Below are 24,435 nucleotides of genomic sequence, written 5' to 3' on the forward strand. Positions count from 1 at the left end.
GTCAGGACAGAGTGTTTTAAAAATAATGGCCTACAGGGGCTACGAAAGGGAGCTGCACACATATAGCGTATGGCTCTTTTTTGCAAAATAAATAGAGAGCTGAACAAATACTGAGAGCACACACCCCAAAACACAATACCGTATCTCAGATAAGACTCTATAAGAGCATGGTAGGCAATTTTGGCCACATCAAGTCCCAGAGAATGTGTTATTACTCTAATAGCATAACAGTTGGATGATAACTTCCCTAATAAAGAGGAGATATGATTTTCAAATTTTAATTGCTTATCAATCGTAAGGCCCAAAAATTTGCATGTTTCAGAAGGACTTATTGTTTCATTTTGAACGGAACAGAACACCGCAGTTGCCCCTAAGGGTAGAAGAGTATCCTTCCAAGATTTGGCGGTAAATTGAGTACCATGATCAGTCAAAATTTGTTGACCTACCCCATGCTTAGGAAAATATTCGAGCAGCAAGCGATTTGAGATAGCTCTAGTAGTGGCCTTTCTAAGAGGATACAATGTAATAAACTTAGAAAAAACGTCGACGATTACGTAAACATAAGTTACAGCTCCTCGAGACCTGGGTAGCGGCCCATGAAGATCAAGAGAAATTAACTCTTTAACGCGATTGGTTGTAAAGGAGGCCTTGCCAGAATAGAAACTTTTGTTCTTTGACAGATGTCACATTTCTTCACAACGCTTTTAATTCCTTTATACATATTTTTCCACCATACATCCCGCCGTAGCAATGTCCAAGTCTTATACACACCAAAATGCCCCAAAGTTTCATGATAATGCTGGATAAAAGCCTCCTGTAAAACTGATGGTATGCACAAAACGTACGGATCATCGAAAGCTTTACGGATGAACAACAGATCCCCATGCATTACGTATTGCTTAATTAAATTACCCTTTTGCAAGGATCCAATAATCTCATCGAAAACAGGATCACTCAATTGAAGTTTACTCAAATTTCTCAGTTGACTCCTAAATTCCCTAGAACAACAGAGGGAGGACATCAGTCTAAATCGCTTGCTCGATGGAGTCGATAACCTGGAATGAGGGTATCGAGACAAAGTATCTGCAATTACATTTTCAGAGCCCGTAACTGAAAAAGATGGTATTTGATTTTGCAGATTTCCGAGTTGTTCGTAAACTTCTCCAGATAAACACGAATATTCTGATCCCGTATCAATAAGCGCTGGAAAATTAAAATGGAAAATTTTAAGAGAAATCACTGGAGAACGTGTGTCTAAAACTGAGTGTTCAAAATCACATTCATACAACAATTCATTAATGGGATTATTATTGGTTTTTGAAGGTGGTAGACAATGGTACAGTGAAAATATCTTGTCGGACTTGCATTGTCTTATTTATTTAATGTAACACGACGTTTCAGTTTACACTTGATAACGGTTGGAGATACTTACCAACCGAAACGTCGTGTTACATTAAATAAATAAGACAATGCAAGTCTGACAAGATGTTTTCGGGATTATTATTATTATAATTACAATTCATGGTCCCTTTTAATTTTATCTGCTCTGCCTCCGGGCGGAAAGACAGAGATCTTTCTAGTTTTCCTGCGTCTCTTCCAAAATATCTTGGTGGAGACCTATGGTCGCGGTCCGCACATTTTGTTTTGGCCCATGTTTATTAAAATTACCATTTAGAAATGGTGGTCTATCCGACTTTTCACTCCTTTGAGGCGTATTTGATTGATATGAGTAGCGACAGTTTCCACCAGCTGAACCATAAGTATTATTACTATTATTATAATTTGAGCTAAAACAATCGACCTGTTGTAGCCTTGCTAATGCATCAGAAAAATTATTTATGCCCACTAAAAGGGACGAAATATAAGGTGGAAAATGCCTGGTTATAATGCAAATCAGTGAAATTTCGGAAAAAGCCGCTTATAAGTGTTTTGCCATTGCTATATACTTAGTAAAATGCTCGGAATATGAACCACCCTCATAACGCGCAGCTTTTATTTGAAAGGTCACGTCCAACTGTCTTGTCTCATTCCAAAAAAAATTAACAAAAGCTCTCTTAAAACTATAAAAATCAATAAATGTTGTAAGAAAAGACTCAGCCCAAGACTTTATCTTTCCTATAAATTTCTTAACTAGTAAAAAACTAATTTGGTTAAATAGTACCTGATACACTCTACATACAAATTCAATTTGGTTTACAAAATCAATAGGATGAATGCTACCGTTATTATCGAAATTTCCTACACTACTAAAAATATCTGAATTTAATATGTTATGGATGTTTTGTAACGGTGGTTGGTGAATAAAATTACATTGATTAGTAACTGGACCCATCGTAGATAAAAATGGTTGGCTGTTAAATCCCTGATAATAGTTTGGAGAGGGGTTACCTGTAGCAGACGCTATAATCGGTGTTCCTGGGGGTTCCGGGTATGGCGGCAACCCTCTTGCTGCGGCTGTTTGTCCATTATTTCTACGGATTGCGCCCGTTTCCGCACTCGCTCTCGTGGAGGTGTTTATTTGGCCTGCTCCTGTAGATGCGTTGTCTTCTGGACTCGCCCCCGAAGCGACTGTCGGTAATGGTCCTGTCGTATTCCTCTCTTCGATTAAAAAGTTCCTAGAGCCATCCATGTTTGATGGTCTTCGAGATCTTGAGTTCCTCGGTGAATGAACTACTGGAGGTCGTGGATTACCCATAGACGTGGATTCTTTGCCCCACGTTGGGCGCCAAGTTGTAATGGGATTTTTAGTCCCGGGGGTTCGTAGGTCAAAGAAACCACTAATGTCGGGAAATCTCAGTTTATTGACCTCATTTATGGGCTTAGTTTTAACACGTTTTAATAATAAAAGCACTGACCCGGATTAAAACCTTTTAACGGAATCACGGAGTCAAAGGTGCCACACTTCTCTATTAAATGGTGACAAACGAAGTAATAATCATAAGAATACTCCGAGCAGAAATGTAGGGTTTAAAGAATGTCATACATTTCCACAAATAAAGAAAATATTTAAGACGCCCGATATTCTAATAGAACAAACTATAGCAAAGGTAGAGGTCGTTCCGCTACACTACTAATCTCTTAAAATAATAATAACCCTTAATTCAAGTTCATAAATGATTATTCAAGGCACTTAAAACTTGACTTGTATCATGTAGTGTTGTTCTCTGCTTCTTTCTTTCGTTCTTTTTATTAGTGAATACACAAGTGGATCTGATGATGCCTGTATGTATGGGCGAAACACGTGTAACCTTTTGACGTTAATTTAATAAATTTGAAACCTGGGACCTCAAATGTTGTTATAAGTGCAACGAAAAACTCTCAAGTAGTTTTAGGTTGGTAGAACTGTTCTTAAATGCCAACCAATTATCTCATAAAATACAATAATCTCACTAAAATGCCAACTCATAAAATCCGTTTATAAGAGATAAGATTTTAATTAGAAAATTATTAAATACGAAGACTATTAGGTTTACAAGAAACACCCTTCTTCAAATTTGCTCTCTACACATTTTTTAATAACCTTAATAGAATTGGAATAATTGGCAAAAGCAACGGTTTGCCTTTTCTATTAAATATATTTTTCAAAGAGTAAGAAAACTAATTAGGAGTATTGCAGGAAATGAATTAAACCAAAAGGGAAACCCGGAAAAGTCGTAAATATTTCATAAAAACTTTATTATCTCTGACTTTTGATTTATGCCTCTGTACAACTTAAATAAACCTTCGTTATTTTCCTCTTTAGACCATTAATTGATTAGCTTTTTTTTAATTAAATAAATACTTGAAAATAAAACGCACTTACTCATAGAACAATAAACTGCAATGATTCATGTTAATTTATTGCTCTGATCAAATCAAATCTCTCTCTCTCTCGACAGATAATAAATACATTTAATAAAAACAACGTAGATAGGTAATAAAAACGTTTAATTTACAATTATTATTGTTTCCCTTTGTCCCTTTTATGTTCGAATAAAAGGAACAATTTACTTTATGCCCCCCCACGGCCTTTTTTATTATTTTTTTTAATTAATTTTCGATGCTAACTCTTAATTAAAGCTTTCCCTTCCAGTAAACAATGTCTGCGGTGGGCAGATTGGATTTACTGTCCTTTTGGTGGAATATTTTTTTAGTAATTTTTATTTTTTTTAGGTTTGTCTGGTGACCCTTTAGAGAAAGTTTTACCCCAACCCCTTGTTGATAGTTTATCTCCGTTGCACTCATTCATAGACCACTTACTCTTTCAGTTTCTCGTAGGCGGAGTCGTGTTCGTGCAAAAACCGCACCAAATCTATCGGTACCCAGTTGGCGTGGGAGTTTAAATCGATTACGTCATCCCCGTCCAGAACTCCTAACCTAATTTTTCCTATGTTCAGCATAAACTGGACCAGCTTCATATTCTCAACTAAAATTACTATGCAAATTAATTAGAATATAACCTTGAGAAGGTCATTGTTAGGTATCAAATCGGCGCCATCTTGACTTAGAACTTTTGACGTTTTGAGGTTATGTTACAAACGTATTATTTAAGGTTATGTTTTACTTACATGTTTTTTTTTTAAATTAGTTTTAAACTTATTAAAATAAATTACAATCAACAGACTTGTTTATCGAAATTCGACGGTATAGGAGGAATAGGACAACCTTGAAAAGAGCCATTATCAAGTGTCAAATAAGCGCCATTTTGATTTATAACTTCGCTTCGAGGTTATGTTACTTAGATTTTTTAAATTAAATAAACCAGAAACTTCTTAAAGTAAATCACAATTAATAGACTTCTTATTGAAATTCGACGGTAGAGAAAGAATAAGACAACTTTAAGAAGGTCATTATTAAGAAACAAATGGGCGCCATTTTAATTTATATCTTTTGACGTTTTGAGGTTATGTTTTAATTATATGTTTTTTTTTTAAATTAAATAAATTTGAAACTTCCTAAAATAAATTACAATTAACAGACTTGTTTGTCGAAATTCGACGGTATAGGAGGAATAGGATAACATTGAAAGGGGTCATTATTAAGTGTCAAATAAGTGCCATTTTGATTTATCGTCTTAAGACCCCAGGTAGAATCATAGATGATACGTTGAGATTTTATTTTCTCAAACAAAGCGCGCATCAATATTTCGCTCGGAACCAGACGTATCATTAGCGATGCCAACTGGGCAATGCTGTTTATATTTTTATTTATGTTTATATTTTTTTCCGCACGTGATTTTGACAATTTGAGGTTATAATTTTATGCGGTTTGTTTACGTTTGGACTTGTGTTTCTTGGACCATGGTTTTAAGTAGAAATAAACGTAAGTATAGAAAAATTAATTATTTTGTTTTGTTTAAAATAGACAAACTCTAGCTTGCAGAATTACGATTTAATAAAAACTTGTAAAAAAAGTTAAAATTTCGGATGATTTGGAGAGTTTTAGAAAGAAAATGTGCTATAATACGTAAGACAAAGCAAAATCTTGTGTACAAGCATCCTAAAAACTAAAAAATTTCAAATTTCAAACAAACATAATATCTAAAACATTTTACCATGAAATTTACACACATTACCAAAATTAATTATAACCAAACAGATTCTATATTTAGAGTGGAAAGATTAAAAAAAAAACATTTTTTTCGATTTCACTCCGATAAAATCTTAAGATCCCTAAAAACCTCGGCTCTAACATTATCAGAATCTTTATGATTCCATAAAATGGTGGTATCATCAGCAAACTGAACCACTTTGCCTTGCAGTTTTAATGAACCCAAATCATTTACATAGAGCAAAAATAATAGTGGTCCTAACACTGAACCCTGAGGTACTCCAGTTTTAGGGGATCTGGAATCGGATAAACATCCAGATACTGTAACTCTTTGGGTACGATTAGACAGATAGAATTCTAGCTATTGCAATGCCACACCTCTAAAGCCATAATTATTGAGCTTAGACAGTAGTATTCCATGATCTACACAATCAAATGCCTTGGATAAATCGCAAAACACTGCCGCCGCGGACTCTCCAGAATTTAAGGATACATAGACACTCTCCAAAAAGCCGAAAACAGCGTCATAGGTCCCTTTTCCTGTTTGAAATCCAAACTGATTTGCAAATAAAATGCAGTTATGTTGTAAAAACGACGTTTTTCAACTATCTTGGAGAGGGTAGATAATATAGAAATTGGACGGAAATTACAAGGCTCACTCAAATCTCCACCCTTATAAAGAGGGATAACCACTGCCTCTTTCAAACATGCTGGAAAGATGCCATTATGAAAGGAATTGTTTATGGCAGAAGAAGCTAAGGCATTCAATGCTGAGTCAGGCAAAAGGAGTAGTAATTTTGATGATATTCCATCAGCTCCAGCTGATTTATGGTTTTTTAAGCTCTTAATGGCATCCTTAACGTCAGTAAGGCTAACAGGATAAAAGAAAAAATAATTTTGAACTGACACTCATTGAATATAATGCAAAGGATCAATATTAGTATTCACATCCTTGAGCAATAAATAAGGAATATTACAGTACTAATCACTTAAACTATTTGGTCTTACTTCTGGTTCTAAAACTGTCTTGTGAGAATGCCTGAAGTCATTTATAGTTGACCAACATTCTCTCTGCCTATTTGAGGACACATTTAAGCGGTCAATATAATATTTAACCTTTGCTGCTTTTATCGTCTTTCTGTATAGACTGCGATATTTCTGATGATAAAGAATAATGTTTGCATTAGTTGTATACTTGCACAACTTCTGAAGAGAAGCTGAGCTGAAGTTCTGAGGCCTGCTGTGACCCATGGTTTTCTATTTTTCAATTTTAAGCCTCTTTTTAGGAAAACACTGATTGGTCTTGTCACATAGCACATGAAATAACAAAGTAAACGGGCCAGGAGCCATTTCAACTGCATTCCAATTAACCAAAGCTGTAGTAGAAGAAAAAGCATTGAAATTTTCTCTGCTGAAAATTCTTCCTATATAATGAGATGAAGGAAATACAGTGTTGCATGGAATCCTAGCGAGAATGGCTTCATGGTCAGAAATACCAGATGAGAGTACTCTACATGACACATCATTAAAATTTGTACACCAATAATCAATAGTAGTTGCAGACGAGGATGTTATACGTGTGGCTGAAAGAACATGCATCTTTAAGTCATAAGATTCCAATATACTTAAAAGGGATGTATGATATGATAGCGAGCTTATATCAGTGAAGTTAATATTAAAGTCACCAGCCAATATAAATATGGAGTGTAGAGACAATTGGGATAATAGAGAATCAAGTTTGTCCAGGAACATACCAATATCTCCTGTGATATAATATAAATTAAATCGCTTACAAAAACAAAGGGAGAATTCAAAAACCTTCTCTCCAACAGAATATTATCATACTTATCAATTTTACAAAAAAAAGCTTCAATTTTTTGTTTAACTTAACTAGATGTTGCTGAGTGTTGCCGACAAAAAATTGATATTTAGTTAAGGTATCATTGGTGATACCTTGGGATTCTACCGATTCAGATATATATTATATTATTATTTTTTAGTTGATAAAAACTACTTTTATTTTTTTTGGTGATAATATTTTTGTTTTAGGACCTTTAACACAAAAGGAGCTTCAATATTTAGCAGACAACATTGATTTGAACCAGTCGGATATCGGAGAGCTGTCATCAGAAGATGAAGAGGAGAACCTGAAAACGCGTTTTGCTGAAGATGAAGAAGATTAACAAACCGACTCTTCATTGTCCCATTTTCTCCCAGCAAGGTACATTCTTTTCCATTTTTGAATGATGCTGCTGATTTAAACAAAGAGCTTGAGTACCCCATCAATGATTTAGAAAAATACATTTCAGACGACTTTTACGAAGATATTGCACTTTACACAAACATGAGATAAGTAAAGGATAAAGGTCGTTCTTTCGAGACTACTTCTGATAAAATAAAAATGTTTTTTGGAGTGTCGATATTAATGGGAATTTATGTTGATGTTTTGGTCCGGAGAAATGAGGGTTCCCATGATATCTGATAATATTACCAGAGACCGATACTTTGGTTTGCGCTGTCGTCTGAAACTTGTAGAAGATGACAAGATATCAAGGGAGCAAACGAGTTTAGATCGGTTTTGGAAAGTAAGGCCAATGCTTGACAGAGTTTTGAAAGGATGTAGACAAAATAAACGTACTGAGGCGGCATCAATCGACGAAGAGATGATACCATTCCATGGTAAAGTAATAATGCGACAATTTGTGCGTGGAAAACCTGAACCAGTAGGCATTAACTAGTAGGCGTGAATTTTGTAATGACAACACCAACAGGAATCCCTTTGGATTTTTACTTGTACGAAGGAAAGGGCTCATCTAGAGCCAACGCTCCCTCCTGTACCAGAGAAGCTTGATATATGTGGCAGAATGGTACTCAAACTAACTGCCACTTTACCAGCTGGTGTTTCAGTTTACACTGACAGATATTTTACATCTGTTTCACTAATAGATGCAATATTGTCCAAAAAACGCCAAAAAACGCAACATATTTAAAAGACAATGATTTTAAAAAATCAGGTAGAGGTTCCCATGACCAGTTGGTAAGACAGGATTCCAACGTCAATTTAGTAAAGTGGTTTGATTCGAAACCTGTACACTTTGCTACATCATCTACTGGCGTTGAGCCACTAGGAACATGTTCACGTTGGTCCAAAACCGAAAATAAATACATAACAATAAATCAGCCTGCAATAGTAAATGAATACAATTTAAAAATGGGAGGGGTGGAAAAATGAAAGTATCCTATGCGTGCTCGAACAGACAAATGGACGATTCGAACCATTCATCACTTTTTTGATTTTTCAATTGCTGCTAGCTGGTTAGAGTACCGAGAGAATGCTATGTCTTTAAATCATGCAAAGAAGGATATTATGGATTATCTTGATTTTAAACTCTCGCTGGGTAAATAGTTAATTCATTCTGCTAATGAAAGCAAAAATGAAGAAAATAATATTGAGGAAGAAGAAGATGAATAACCAACTTCTCGCAAGCAAAGAAAAGTTGAGCCCGTACCAGACAAGAGAGACAGAAAAAAAGGAAATAAGCATTTACCTACTTTCATGAAGAACCAGCAGAAATCACGATCTAAATGTCGAAAACCTGGCTGTGGAAAATTAACATTTGCAAAATGCACCTCCTGCAATATTTTTCTGTGGTGTAGCATTGACAGAAATTGTTTTGAATTAATCAATTAATTAGTTCGACAAAAATTAATAAGTTCGACTTTTATTTGTATTGATATAATCCCAACGTATCATATATGATACGTATTTTTTTTCCAAAAATATAAAAAATTAAACCAAAAAAAATTGAAAATTGTTTTATTAACATACTACCTACAAGGATAATGCAATGTGTTTTTGTAAATTTCATGTGATAGACTCTTGGGTCTGAAGAGGTTATAACTTCGCTTCGAGGTTATGTTACAATTGTTATTTACATTTTTTAAATTAAATAAACCAGAAACTTCTTAAAGTAAATCACAATTAACAGACTTCTTATTGAAATTCGACGGTAGAAAAGAATAGGATAACCTTGAGAAGGTCATTATTAAGAATCAAATGGGCGCCATTTTAATTTATGGCTTTTGATGTTTTGAGGTTATGTTTTAATTACATGTTTTTTTTTTATAATTAATTAAATTTGAAACTTCCTAAAATAAATTACAATCAACAGACTTGTTTATCGAAATTCGACGGTATAGGAGGAATAGGATAACCTTGAAAAGGGCCATTATCAAGTGTCAAATAGGCGCCATTTTGATTTATAACTTCGCTTCGAGGTTATGTTACAAATATTACTTACATCTTTTAAATTAAATAAACCAGAAACTTCTTAAAGTAAATCACAATTAGCAGACTTGTTATTCGAAAATGTATAAATACTGTGATATCATGAGTTATATTCTGGTATATCACGGTATACCCCGTACGCGAGAATATTTACTAAATAATTAATATTTGTTGTTTAATGAACTTTGACATCCAGATAATTACCATATAAAGTGATTATGTATGTATATAGGGTGATTATTATTGGATTATACCGAGTAGGTTCTTTATAGCTAGTAAATAAAATGAGTCAATTTTTGTCGAAACAGAAATGTTTTTTATTAGTATGTATTCAATTATCCAACGTGAACTGAACTGCAAGAACCAATTCAAGGAATCGTATATTTATATAGAGTCTTCTAATATTTATTTAAGTTTCCTTTTCATCCCTTTTGTGTAAAACAAGCCCTTAAAAGACCCCAGTTTTCCCCCAAATTGGAAAATAACCAGGTGAAAAGGGGCCTCGACTTCTCGACAAGGTAAAAGGAGAAATCGTCCCTAAAAGGAGGGTGTAAATCGATTTTGTTTTTTCAATAGGCTTACAATTCTCAGCTACATTGACACACACACAGAAAATGTTACGATTCGGTCATCAAATGTGCAATTTTTAATGATACTAACCGAATTAAATTAGGAAAACAATTTCTGAACTAAAAAACCAAAAAATCTAGTGGCGAGGATTAAAAATCTGCTCTTGCTGTTACCTTTTTTGTTTGAATTTGCATTTCCTATTTGCTTAAAGTCTTCTTTGATAGTTCGCATATTCAAAGGACGAGATGAAGCAAGGACAGTCCTAATTATCGCTCAATCTCTTTACCCCCAATCTTATCAAAGGTCAAGAAGAAAGCCTGCGATTATCTTTAATCGTTCAAAATTATAACTGTAAGACAATTTGGATCTCAAACATCCAAGAATACCCAGGATTGCTTTTAGAGTTGCTTTAAGAGACAAATTAGTTTGTTTCTTACAGGCACTCCTGGAATAAGAATTCCAATATTTTGATTTTCAACGCGTGGAATTTTAAAATTTCTTTAAAAAAGACTAAAAAAGCCTTTCAGGAATAAATATTTAAAGAATTTTGACTACTAGAACTTAAAATATCGACGTGCCAATAAGAGACAAGTAATTTTGTTTCAAACAGCCTTTCCTGGAATAAAAAATTCAATATCTTGACTTTTAGTAAATAGATTTTAGTAATTTTTTCAAAAAAGTGTTAAACAAACCTAAGAGTCTCCCAAAAATCAATGATTTCGAAATATTTGCTATTAGAAATTAAGATATTGACGTTCCATTAAAAGACAAATTAGTTTGTTTCTTACCGGCACCCCTGGAATAAGAATTCCAATATCTTGACTTCCAATGAATAAATTTTAGTACTTTCTTTAAAAAAGACTTAGAGGGTCTTAAGGGTTTCCCAAAAATCAATAATTATTACAAAATGTTGACAAGTAGAACTTAAGATATTGATATTCCAATAAGAGACAAATTATTTTGTTTTTTACAGGCCCTCTTAGAATAAGACTAGATGTTAGCTATAGGGCTTTTGTAATTTATTAAAGATGTTCTAATATCAAATACCTAAATAATAGAGAACATTTTGTTTTTCAGCTCTACCATGGTTACCCACGGCTATCTAAAATTATTAATGTAAATTATAGACAAAAACATTTTTTTCAGCAATCGGACACAAATTTCAAAAAAATATATAGGGTGTCCTGGGTTTTTAGACCATGCTGCACCTTTGTTTAAAAAATACCGTATAATGACAGTATATTCGTTATTATACTTCTATAAACTTTTGGTTTTTGCAAAAATATACTGACATTACTTTACAAGGAACGCTGACTTTAATATGGGTATGCCTACAAGATATCACCAAGATCTCAACATTTTGCACCATAATACGGCTCTATTTGAAAAGAGTGCGATTTTCGTAGCGTCTAAAGCGTTTAATAAATTACCAAACTGCATAAAAACAATTGACGGTATAAACCAGTTCAAATAAAAAATAAAGCAACTCCTTTTAGATGATCCTTTATACTGTCATAATGACTATTACTGTTTGAACCTAAGAAATGGAAAATCTGTGCAAGTTTAGTCCCTAGTCCTAGTCTAAGTTCGTTTTAATAAGTATTGTTAGTATATGTATGTCTCTATTTAATTTTTAATTATTAATGACTTTACTGTATACATTTAGGTAAGGCTTGAAATTGACGCATGCTATGTTCATTGTTGAACCTTTGTAATGAAGAATTTTAAATAAATAAATAAAATTTGGAAACGAATTCTTCAGTTATTTCAGTGGACACTTGTTTTATCGTTTATTCGAAATTATAAATATTTTTGAGCAAAAAAATTCTTTTTTAAAAACGTGTCTCTTTCTTAGTGGAATATTCAAATAATGGCCATAACTCAAAAACCACTCATAATACAGTTCTGAAATTTTGTAAACGTTTTTTGTAGGAAGTTTTCTCTTTACTAATATTTTTCACAATTGATAGAGACCGGATTCTCTCAACTAATTCAAATTCAAATATTTTATTGGTCTACATATAAAATTATAAAATACATAAAATTATAAACCCAATTAAACTTTTTGACAAAAAGGATTAACTCTCGATTATAAAAACCGTCAAGTCTGTTGGTACAGACGAAATAACCGTTAAAAATAATTAATTTATATAAAATAATTCAAAAGGAAAGAAACAATCAAACAAGCGGCAGATGCTAATGTAGAATACTTCACATGGACCTGTAGCGGTAGATTTCTTTTTTGGCACATAGATTTCTTATTTAGTTTCCATATTAAAATTCGTCAATGTATCTTGAAAAGTTGTATTAGACTACCAACAAATGCTCTTCATAGAACTTATTTCTTTGTTTATATTGTCAACATTGTCTAAAATTTTCCTGCTTTTGGATATTCTATCTGCTTTAACCTGGACACTTTTACTTCTTCTAACAGCAATTTATTCTTGTGTAAACCTAAAAAGTGTTCTTCAAGTTACTTCTATAAAATCTATTAATCAATTTTCCGACGTTGCAAGTTTTAAGTATTAATTTTTATTTTTCACATAATATGCATCATACTAATTAATTACATTAAGTTTTGATAATTGGTAAAAAAATTTATCAATTTAATGCAACTTAAAGTACCTTACTTTGACTTTGAATTATCTCGTGAATTTTTATTAATTTTTAACCGAGTGCACACCGCTTATCACGTCACATTGACGTGGCGAGCCCTTGCCGCTAACTGGGTCAGCAACGGTTACATCCTATTAATAGCCCCTTTGTAAAAAATAGATATTTCAAAGTTTCTATTTTTGTATCAAATCGGGTGAATTCCCTAAGAGAAAAGGAAACTTTTACAATAGAAATCAATTGCGGAACTTTTGACCCTTTGGGCCCAATTTCCTATAAAAGTTTTCCTACTTTTGTTGTTGTTGATGGGTGAAGCAAACCGCGGGGAGATATTTAAAGGGCCTCAGAGAACTTGTTTATTTTCCCCGTAAATATTTTATAGAAATAGAAATTATTATATTAGTTTTCGGAAATGGAAAAAGGCCTCGCCTTCGCGCTCCGACCGCTGGAAAACTGGAAATAGAGTGAAAATTAGTTTCCTTTTTGCGATGACATTTGGCAGTTTCCACGGTAAAATATTGCCCAGTTTAAAATAGCGGGAAAAGGGCTGTTATAAGATTGGAGGACGCCTTCGAAAATGCTTTTGTTGGGCGGTTTCTTATAGGCAAAATTGTAGAGTGCTAGATGCGTTAGACAGGCTACGCATGAGCTTGTTACTTTATTAAAAAAACATTAATGGAATAAATTATTAACACAATGATTTTAATATTTTATTTCACTACATTTTTTTATTATAACCCACAGATAACAAAACAATTATAGATAGGCAACTCCGCCAGTTTTGTCAAACCGCGTGAGTAGTCACGCCGCGGCGTATTTTAAATCTATACCCGTACACAACGCACTGTGGTGTTAGGGCATATATACCCTACTACAACATTTTTATAGGGTATGGTTTAATATGGGAAATTGTGTTTTGCAGTACTAGAATGTATACTCAAACAGGGAATTATAGTTATAGTTAGTACAGAGAATTATTTTGGGGCAAACAGAGAATGAAAAAGTGGGAAATTTAGTTTTTATACACTTTAGACTCAACTTAAATAAAACAAGAAATAATATAAAAAGCTTTTATGAAAGAAGGCATTAAAAAAAAACAACAAAAAATCTTAAATTTAATTAATTTAGCGAACGTTTTGGACATTTATTTTAATGTTCTTTCCTAAGTCATGCTTTCTTTTTCGACTCGTGCTGGTTCGTTCTGCATTGGAAGGCCATCCAGCTTGAATTCTAGGCTTCTTATTCCTCCATGGAGTCTTTCTTATTCCCCCATCTTTTCGTCGACTCAGTGCTGTGCTTTAAACTTCTTTGAACTTCACTCTGTGCTAATTTTCCTTGGTATACGTTTTGGTTTAATCTGTTCGAAAATAAATTGTTGTCCTTGCTCTGAAGTATTAATTTTTTTTATCATACTTCATCATGTAAATTTAAACAACTGTGCGAAACGGTCTATTTCTGTTTCAAGCACCTATGTAGCATTGAGCTCATTCATTGCTATAAGCGACGCACCATTCAATTCGCCGATTCCATAAATTGTTTAATTGATTTAGCAGAGCTGGTATTTTCTTAACATTTTCGTCACCTGTTAAATTATCATACAATTTGGTTGCTTCCTCTGTATGAGTTGTAAAAAGGATATTACGAAATCGAATCATAATTGACTATCTTTTCAACACATGCACATAATAGTAATCGAGAATTTGGAAAAATTGTTTTTGAAGCATTCCGTTCTGCCGTAGAATCGTCCGTCATAATAATATCAGGATCGAATTGTTTATTCATCTCGTTATTTTCTATCGCTTCTTTAATAGCGGCAAAAACTAGCGTGTAGTTGGACTCATTTTGCTCGGTGTGTATAGCACAACCTAATGGAAGACCGCCAGTTTTATGAGATGTAAAAACTAGAGTAATCGCAGAACTGGTCTGGTCACATGATGATGTTGTGTCTACAAATATCATATTCTCATATCAACATTTTCTTAAACAACACTGACCAAATATTGCCGTTGCGCTGTAATCGAGTATGCTTTAAATAAATGCTAATTTCTGGCTGGCAATCCTGCATTTAAAACTATACCCCCTTGATTGAATATTTGGACCCATATTCTCAATCAACGTATACCCGGTGCCAACTCGGCTAGTGACGTCACACATAGTTAGAAGAAGTATATTTTACAAATATTTATTTTTGATTTATCCATTTGAAAATATACCCGACGTCAGTACAGCCACTGACGTCACAAACGTTGTGTAAGGGTATAGATTCCAAATACGCCACGCCGCGGGTGACCCAAACCATAACTACGTTTTCGCACCATATTTGAATATTTGAACTTATTAATCTTGTGTTGAAGTAGGTTTGTTTGGACGGGGTCAATAAAGGAGAATATGAAAAATCAATGTGTGTTTATATCGACGTTTCGATACTTTTTAAGGTCATTCTCAAGACACACTTAAGATTTCCGTAGTTAAAATAAATTAAAAAACCAGTTCATTTAATATTGTTCATGATATTTCTGAAACTTATTTATATTACATATATGTATATTATTTTGTCAGGTTTACATTGCTACGATTAGCAAAAGTAGCAATTATAGCAAAAATCAATTTAGAAATTTTTATCTCACACGCTCAAAAAATTGACAAGAAGATAGACTTATTCACGTATTTAAAAGAAATATGAACTCAAATCTGTATTGATACCGTTCGATATACTTAATTTAATTTAAGTTCAATAAATTTTAAATAAAATAATTTACTTAGGTATAATAGATTTTTTATATACCTAGGAGCTGAGTTGGAGCTATTTTGGGATCCCTATAAAATTCAACTTATTACTTTCGAAAATTAGAATATAACTAATTACATCATTAGGATGATTTCATCAGGTAAAGTGCCTAAATGAAATGTTTGATACACTTGAAATGAGATCAGTTTTCAAAAATCATGAATGGTCTTTTTCATATTTCGGACATCAGTAACAACAATTATACTAAAAAGTAATAATATGTGCTTGTGCCTATTCTATTCAGCATTATATATATATTATGCAAACAGCAAACCGATTGTTAAAGTTAGATAAATAAAAATACTTCACGTATCGTAATATGTTTTATGCAATTTAGTAGTTCAAATGCAAATAATTTTTCACCATCTATGTGCTGATTCTAGGATAATGATGGGATTCACACTAAAAAAAAACACTAATTAGAAAAAGACAGAACAGAACATAAATTTAAATAACTGGACCTAACTTAAAACACTAAAATTAAGGTAATAATACAACATCTATCAGAATCAAAAATAGTTCACATCCATATCAGTAAATAGAATATTTAATATTAAGACAACCAAGGAAAAAATAATTTGAAAACCAAGACATGCACGATAATATGTATACATACACAATATTATACCTAAGACGTTATGTATTTTATAACATAAATACTTAACGAACTAAACTTTTTAATTTTGCAACTTTCTTATTTTTGGTTCTTAAAGACGCATACCTTTGCCAAGCCAGTTGCTTCAAATCGTCCTTTTATATCGAATTTATATGATTTGTCTATGTATAAGTGAAATCCATTATGTGCGTTGCATAAAAATGGATTAAAATTTTTAATTCCTAATTATGTTTAGTTTATATTTCAAAATCTGACACACATCCACAATATTGTGCATTCATGAAAATTTGTAATATGTTCAAGAACATTCTTCGAAGTTGGGTTTTTGTTTTTTATTCATATTCTATTTCACATATTAATGTAATACTCCTGTGAAGCTGCTGAAGTTTGTAACTGATTAATGCATGTGGGACAATTGACAATATTTTTTTCATCACTCTTGTAAGATATCCTGCGATATGTACATAAGTGGAAGGGTTTCTTAGGTCCTCAATATAATGTAAAATCTGACTTATCTTAAGGTAGGGATAAGAAGCATTCAAGTTTGCAACATTTCCCTCAGGAATAAGAATTTCATCTTCTTGAAAATATAAGGACTTTAGAGAATTTGAATTGTCTGAGTTATCAATTTCACAGTTCGCCCCTGATGAACACATCCATGCTCTCATCTCTAAAAAAGCCTAAAACGTCAATAATCGAGTCAATAATGCAATTTAATATAACTGATTTTTAAGAATTTGACATAGGGAATCCAATCCCGCAATACAGGATCCCTCCAAGTTTCTGCGGGATCAACATTAACCCTCCATGTGGCGTCTGACAGACTACACAATAAATTTAATTGACTGTATTTCTTAAAACGAAGTGCCCCCAAAACTTGTCACCCCACCTAATCCTTCTACTATTGGTCCATTATATATCGCCTGACTGGCAATGTTTTATGCCCTTGTGCAAATCGACTATTTCGGTCAGCGTACTCTCCTAGACGCCACATGTTCGTTTGTGGTAGAAACATCGTATGATCTGATCGAAAAGAATTCGTTTTGAGAATAATAAGTTTGAAGAAACTGTTCTACAGTGGTATAATGAAGTTGATAGTGATGCGAGTGATGTTGACAGTGCGCCAGAAGATGACGTTATTGAATCTGAACACGACACAGCTTCTGACTTTTCTGAAGAAGACTGTAATGAAAGTGATAGTGATGAAGACATAAATACTGCTGATTCTGAAGTTCTGGAAAGAGAAAAGAAATATTTTTATGGAAAAAACCGTTTCAGGTGGTGCACTAGTGAGGTAATTCCTTCGTCGCGTGTAAGAAAACATAACATAGGCATGAAGGTTCCAACTGTAAAAGAAGAGCTCGTGACCTAGGTCGGTATGGAACCTATTTTTCTCCGACGATATTTTAGAACAGATAATTATATAGGCAAATCACAAACTCTTCCAAATACGTTCAAACTACAAGGATAAAAAAAGACCCAACAGCAGCAATTTCTGAAATTTTTACGAAGTTCATTAAAAACTGTCAAGACTTTTATGGTATGGGAGAATCAATGACAATTGATGAGATGCTCGTTAGTTTTAGGAGGGAGAACTCATTTCAAAATGTATATGCCTGCCAAACCCTGTAAATATGGTATAAAGCTTATGTGTCTCACTGATGCTAGGACGAGTTATCTTTGTAATGCTTATATTTACCGTGGGAAAAGATCCGATGGATTTGGACTAAGTGCAGAAAAACAGAAGTTTTCTAAACCGACCCAGGCCTCGCTAAACGTTTTTTTGGGAGCAATCGGAATATAACAGCTGATAATTGGTTTACCTCCATGGAGCTTGTAGCTGTTTTGCTCAAAGATAAACTTACGTCGAAACAGTTAGGAAAAATCAAAGAGAAATTCCAACGGAGTTCTTGCCGAACAAAAAGAGAAAATTAGGATCATCATTGTACGGATTTCGAGAAGAAGTCACCATGATTTCCCATGTAAGTAAGCCTGGAAAATCGGTAGTCTTAGTTTCTTCTATGCAAGATAAGGAATTTACTGATCCGGAAACATAAAAGCCAGAAATCATTTCCTATTATAATCGGAACAAGGGAGGTGTAGATACAATTGAGGAGAAGTGTTCTAAAAGTTCTTTAAGTCGATGCACTCGTAGATGGCCGCTTGCGATATTCTTTCGTATACTTGACATTTCTGTAACAAATTCATATATTTTACATCAATCTTTTAAGGACAACGCAGCAGGTCGGGAAAAATCAGTGTTTGCAAAAGAACTAGCAGCTGACTTAGTTCGGGAAAACATGGAGAGGCGCCAGAAAAGTACCTCGCGATATACGCAGCACTATTAGTAGAATTTTGGGAATACCGGAAGTAGATCAACTACAAGCAGAAGAGGATGTAGTGCTTCAAAAACGCAAGGGATGTTACTTATGTCCACGAGCAACACACCCTATGACAAAATATTTATATGTGCAGTGTAAACGTGCAATTTGCTTACAATGTTCGAAACCATTATGTGATATGTGTATAAACAAACGAAATATTTAGCTCTTTCTACAAGGCAACTTGGTTAGGTTTAATTGATTTTAAAGTTGGATTATGTAATATACTACTTTTTCAACAAAGTTGTCCAAAAATATTACAATATTTTCACTTTTTTTTTTGTATAAGCCGAATTTAAATTTTGAACGAGCGTCATTTTGTTTATTTTTGATAAGTAGTCTGTCAGACGGCACATGGCTGTTTATGCAGAAAAATTCTCACATGGTGGGTTAAAGGTTAAAATTCCGTATTCGACAACAAAACCACAAACGTCTTTTAAAACGCCCCAGAAAGCAAAAAAAACACTCACAAATAATTACGGACTTATCTAGTCGACATCTGTTATATAATTGCATTACTGCACGGATTTAAATCCAAGGGGAATCCCCGAGCGCCGACGCTTCGTCGCCCGAGATTTCTCACTGAGCTATTGGAAATTAGTCAAACAAAACAAACAGGTTACTTTACTTTCCGATTTATGTGTGTGCGTAAGTGGAAAACGTTTAACTAGTGACTGGAAACGATTTCTTCGGTTAAATAAATTACGTATTACATCGAATGTAAACTAATAATCGCTAAAATGAGTGTCAGTGTGGTTTATAAAGAGAATAAAGGCTCAAGTTTAGTTTGGAAACATTTCTTAAAATCTGAAGATGGTTTTACAGCTAAATGTAAGTTATGCCCAAGCATAATTAAAATCTCTGCTCGTTCTAGCAAAGGTCTTCACACCCACTTACAAACGAAGCATAATATGAATTTAAAATCCAAGAATAACAGCGAGAGTGATGTTATTGACATTGACATTGATAGTGCCAGTAGCTCGAAGAGTTCGTTTACTAGTTCTACCCTTATTTCTAAGCGCTCAGGCTCAGATGACATTAGTTCTTCTATGCTACCTAAGAAAATAAAAATCACGGAATATTTTCAATCTCAGAAAAAAGTGTCGATGGAAGAAAGAGTGTCCCGACTGGTAGCTAAAGATGGTATACCGTTTGCAAAGTTTATCACATCGACCGATATGCGCCAACAATTTGAATCAGAGGGCCGCAAATTGCCTTCTTCTGCCGGTACGGTGCAAGGTATGGTAATGGCCTACGGAGAATCAATTAAAAGGAAAACTATGGAAGAACTCGAGGCTCTAAAAAAATCCAAACAGCGATTCACAATAACATTTGATGAGTGGTCATCCTTAAGAAATCGGCGCTATTTAAATCTTAATCTGCATGCTTATAACGCTGGATCCGTTAGTCTTTGGAACTTAGGACTAGTGAGAATCCTAAATCCTCCGGTGGCTTTCCTGCCGAATCATGTGTAAGAGAAATTGAAAAAAAACTGAAGGAGTTCGGCATCCACCTTGAACGAGATATTGTCGCAGCAACGACAGATGGTGCTGCAGTCATGAAGAAAGTGGGCAGATTGTTATCAGTACATCATCAACTGTGCTATGCTCATGGACTGCAGAATATCTACAAGAAAAGAGTGGATCAGATTTAACTTGTAGTAGCAAGCCTGACAACAGTGACAGCGAGGATGAAGAACAGTGCTACTTCCTTTCCGTAGATCAAGAATTTCCAGAGGTAGATTTACTACCAAGTTACAGGTAAAAAAAAACTATTTCTCAACTTAAAATAAACTTAAATAATATATTTGTTTCAGGACGCTGATTCAGAAAATATTTTAGTTCAAAATCTCCCATGAGAAATGACTTATTGCAAAATTATATTAAAGAAAAATTTGGCAGAGAATTGCAAATGGTCAAAGATTGTAAAACACGTTGGAGCAGCCTTGCAGCAATAATTTCAAGGTCCAACCACGTCAGAAGCTCTCATTGATCTTAAAATTACATTATCTTCATATTCATTTACTGAGGATGAACGTAATACGTTGACAGATATTGAACGTGCATTAGAACCAGTTAAGCTGGCGGTAAGCGTTTTATGCCGCGAAGATGCAACACTAGTTACTGCTGAAACTACACTGCTATTGGAAAGTCATCATAATTCTGCATTGAGTAAAGAAATTGCTAAAGCTTTACGTTCTAGGATAAAAGAGCGCCGTTCATCACTGACAAATATGTTACTGTATCTGGAAAATCCAGGTAAATATATGGAATTTCTGGAACAACAGTCAGCATCAAGCAATGGTCAAGAAGACTTTTACTTCATAGCAAATCAAGACTACGAACAGAAATAAAGAGTTTGATTGAGAGGCTGCAAATAGAGAAGTCTTTAGAAGGCTAAACCGAAGCCCAGACCACTTATGTTGAGGAGGATGAAGAGGATAATATACCTTTATCTAATCTAACAACAAGACGTGAACTATCGGGATTAAATTTAGAAAAGGAATTAAATCGTAGTCTTCGTACTGCCTGGGTATCAGAATCAAAGGCTTGTCCTATGACTGTACGAGCACGAGTAACACTTGACCAGTTATTAAAACATGAAATGATCCTGTTTGAATGCGGAGGGAATAGGGGTATATACTTGGAAGCTGTTTACAACTGTGTAAAGTCTATTCCGCCGACAAGTGTCGAAGCTGAGCCTGCGTTTTCAGCAGCAGGATATATTTGCAATAAACTAAGATCAAACTTAAAAGATGATACCTTGGATATGTTATCAAAAATAACAAACACATCAGAGTTATAATGTTTTACTCGAAATTATTTAAATCTGAAGTAGCCCGAAAACCATTGGGCCTTATTTTTATTTCTTTATGGTTCAGCACTACCATTCGTTTCTGGTTTGTAGGAGACCTAATGCCTTTGAATTAACAAAAACCAACAAATTGATTAGAACAGTATTCACTGTCATTATCACATTGTAATGAACCAATCCTATAACCAGTTAAACTCGTAACAAAAGCCTGATACTCCTTAAAACACTCACTTTTATTTTTGATAAGATATACTACATTAAATAAAAGATATTTCTTATCGTCACAAGTTGCAGGTAAAATAGTCCCACAAAAAAGTCAAACAAGTAATTTTTGACTGACTACAAATAGAACAAGTTTCAAATTCTCCGTTATTTAAATTTATATCAATTTCCTCAACCGTGCCTTTCTCAAATAAGTCTTCAAAATGTTGATTTCCTACATCCTAGTCTAACATTTACTGTATTATCAAAAATAACATAAAATTCTACTACATATAGATTATTTTCCTTTTTACCTCTTAAAGGCAACTTATCTCTATGACAATTATATAAAGAACGGCTTCCAAAAGCAACTTTTAAACTGGCCTTTTCTAATTTTTGAACAGATAAATTATGCTTCAGATTTTGAATACATAATATCTGTGACCATCACTCACAAAATTAGAAATTTGAACTCAAAGTTAACCTAAATTAACGCTGCATTCACAGGCGTGTATCTAAATAGTTGGATGGGTATTTCAACAAAAATTATTCTCATTCCTGAACAGATTTATGGCAAATGCAGGGGAATAACAAAAACAGATAAATTCCGTCCTTTTGCACCCCAAAGAAACTTTTCGTCACAAATCCGGTAATTTATAAGCAGCTTACCGAGCTACGACGTCTTGGCTTCTGTTCATAAGACTTTGACGTTTTTTCCCCGGAAAAGTCTGTTCAGACTCCGGAGATGAGTAACGACATTACGAGAAAAACCGCAATGGAAAGTTGTAAACATGTTTACCTTCACAATAGGTTTTTCAGTTATGCGGAAAACGTCCTTTTTCGCAACGCCTCGTACAATAAGAATCAAAACTTTTTATGCTCATATTGTGAAAACATACACACATAAAAAAATTATTTCTTGAAACTCAACAGTTTTAATCTTCTCTTCTTAAAAATAAAGAGTTTTGGTTAGTAGTAAAACTGTCTCGTAATTTGAATTTATTTAGTTTAATTTGACAATAAATCTATTTTTACATTTTTACATTTCATAGAAATATATCAAAGTCAGGATTACTATAAAGGGAAGTATACACGCTTAAGTAAAAGATTTTTTTAGTGCACATTTATCATTGATGTTCAATATCAGTTTTTCCCATACTACTAGACCGGCTACTATAAATCATGACATGCTACATGTAAGGGTTATTTATAACCTGAGATGATAAGGGATATTTAAGATTAATAGTTCTAAAGGTGACTTCGGGTAACTAGACGTCTTACGTCCGCAATATTGATCTGGTTAATGCGAACAAAATGATGAACATTTGTAACGTCTCTAACCCCCAAAACTGAACTCATATTTTCACGAAATTGAAATGTACCCCCGCACGTATATTACGGGAGCGTAGCATTATGCAAATTGAGCCGGCGGAGGGTTTTATTATGCAATTAAACCACTATCGTCTTTTATTAGCTACCGCTCATTTGCATAATAAACTTCGTTAAACATCTACCGTTCTCTTAACTTAATTATAATACTATTAAGATAATTCATTTAAGGCACGTGATCACTAATTATATTAATTAATTTCACGATTGTCAAAGTCAAAATGGCAACCGTCGTTCGAATACGAACTTCTTGATGTCCATCTTGGATTGGGGTAGGGGCTTAGTTCTGACATGACCATCACGTGACCCTTGATAAATGAATACACAAGGGATCATGTGAGTTAGCGAGTTCATTCTCACAATTAATGCGATAATTTAACTAAAACTTGTCCTGTTGAAATATTGCAATTGAATATGGGAAACCAATTGTAGTAATTATTGAAACTTGGATATCAATTAAGAAAGAGAAGCCAAACTATACACAAGGTGTTTCATCCTACCTAAAGCAAAAGTCCCCATAGTTAGTTAAGTTGGTCTGATCAGTTTATTAAGTAGTAGAAATTAGTGAATAGTGACAAATAATGCAGGTGAACTACGAGTTCAGCAGAAGTCAATATGATGTAAGTCGATCTTGTGAAGTGTTTTGTTGCAAAAGAAGACTGTGATGTATAAAATGGTTAGAAGAGAACGAATAAGCATTATTCCTTTTTCAATTGAATGGTTACTTTGCTGTGGTATGTCTATTTATGTGCAAAAATCAATAAAAATTCGTTGTTGTTAAAAAATATGGTAGAAGTAAGCCAGCAAATTGAGTATGTATTAACTTAGGTGCTCAACATCTAAAAAATAAGTGTTGTGTACAGACCTTCCTTTATAAGCATCTCCTTATTTTTTGCAATATTTAGAATCTCTAATGCTCAAAAATCCTAAAACCCACTTAATAGTGAGAGATATGAATGTAAATCTAGTTCTCAAGCAAACATTTACTATAAAAATCTTGTAGCAGTAAACAATCCTTGAATTATTAAAACAGTGGGTATGCAGCCAGAGTTACCAGGGTATCTAAGTCTCTCATATAGGATAAATGTGCCTTGAGGAAAAAAATCACAAAAATTGTCTGTTCTATTATATGTTACTAATTTTTTCATATAATTATTCAATACTGACTGGTAGGCAAACAAAGTACATACAACACGTGACATCTCATGACAACCAAGTGAAATTTGTAAAATAAAGGATTTTCCTT

At 33.7% G+C, this 24,435-nt stretch overlaps 2 protein-coding genes across 12 annotated transcripts in view; one reads left to right on the plus strand and one right to left on the minus strand.

Moving 5' to 3' along the window:
* The window catches only part of LOC126747020 (fumarylacetoacetate hydrolase domain-containing protein 2-like), a 29,749-nt gene extending 19,779 nt beyond the window's left edge, over positions 1-9,970 (minus strand). Inside the window, exons 1-2 of one of the 6 annotated variants that reach the window (XM_050455499.1) lie at positions 9,831-9,970; positions 4,240-4,405 (exon numbers count right to left, since the gene is read on the minus strand). In XM_050455499.1, the coding sequence (XP_050311456.1) occupies positions 4,240-4,397 (158 nt within the window). In that variant the 5' untranslated portion in view covers positions 4,398-4,405; positions 9,831-9,970. Of the gene's footprint in view, positions 1-4,239; positions 4,415-9,465; positions 9,569-9,830 lie in introns of those variants that run through there. The other 5 variants (XM_050455498.1, XM_050455501.1, XM_050455500.1 and 2 more) reach the window with 5 other exon arrangements.
* LOC126747011 (probable G-protein coupled receptor CG31760) overlaps positions 1-24,435 on the plus strand; it is a 165,254-nt gene that overhangs the window by 109,927 nt on the left and 30,892 nt on the right. The gene's annotated exons all lie outside the window — the stretch shown is intronic.

The sequence above is a fragment of the Anthonomus grandis genome, chromosome 18, assembly GCF_022605725.1.
Source record: "Anthonomus grandis grandis chromosome 18, icAntGran1.3, whole genome shotgun sequence".
Lineage (NCBI taxonomy): Eukaryota > Metazoa > Arthropoda > Insecta > Coleoptera > Curculionidae > Anthonomus > Anthonomus grandis.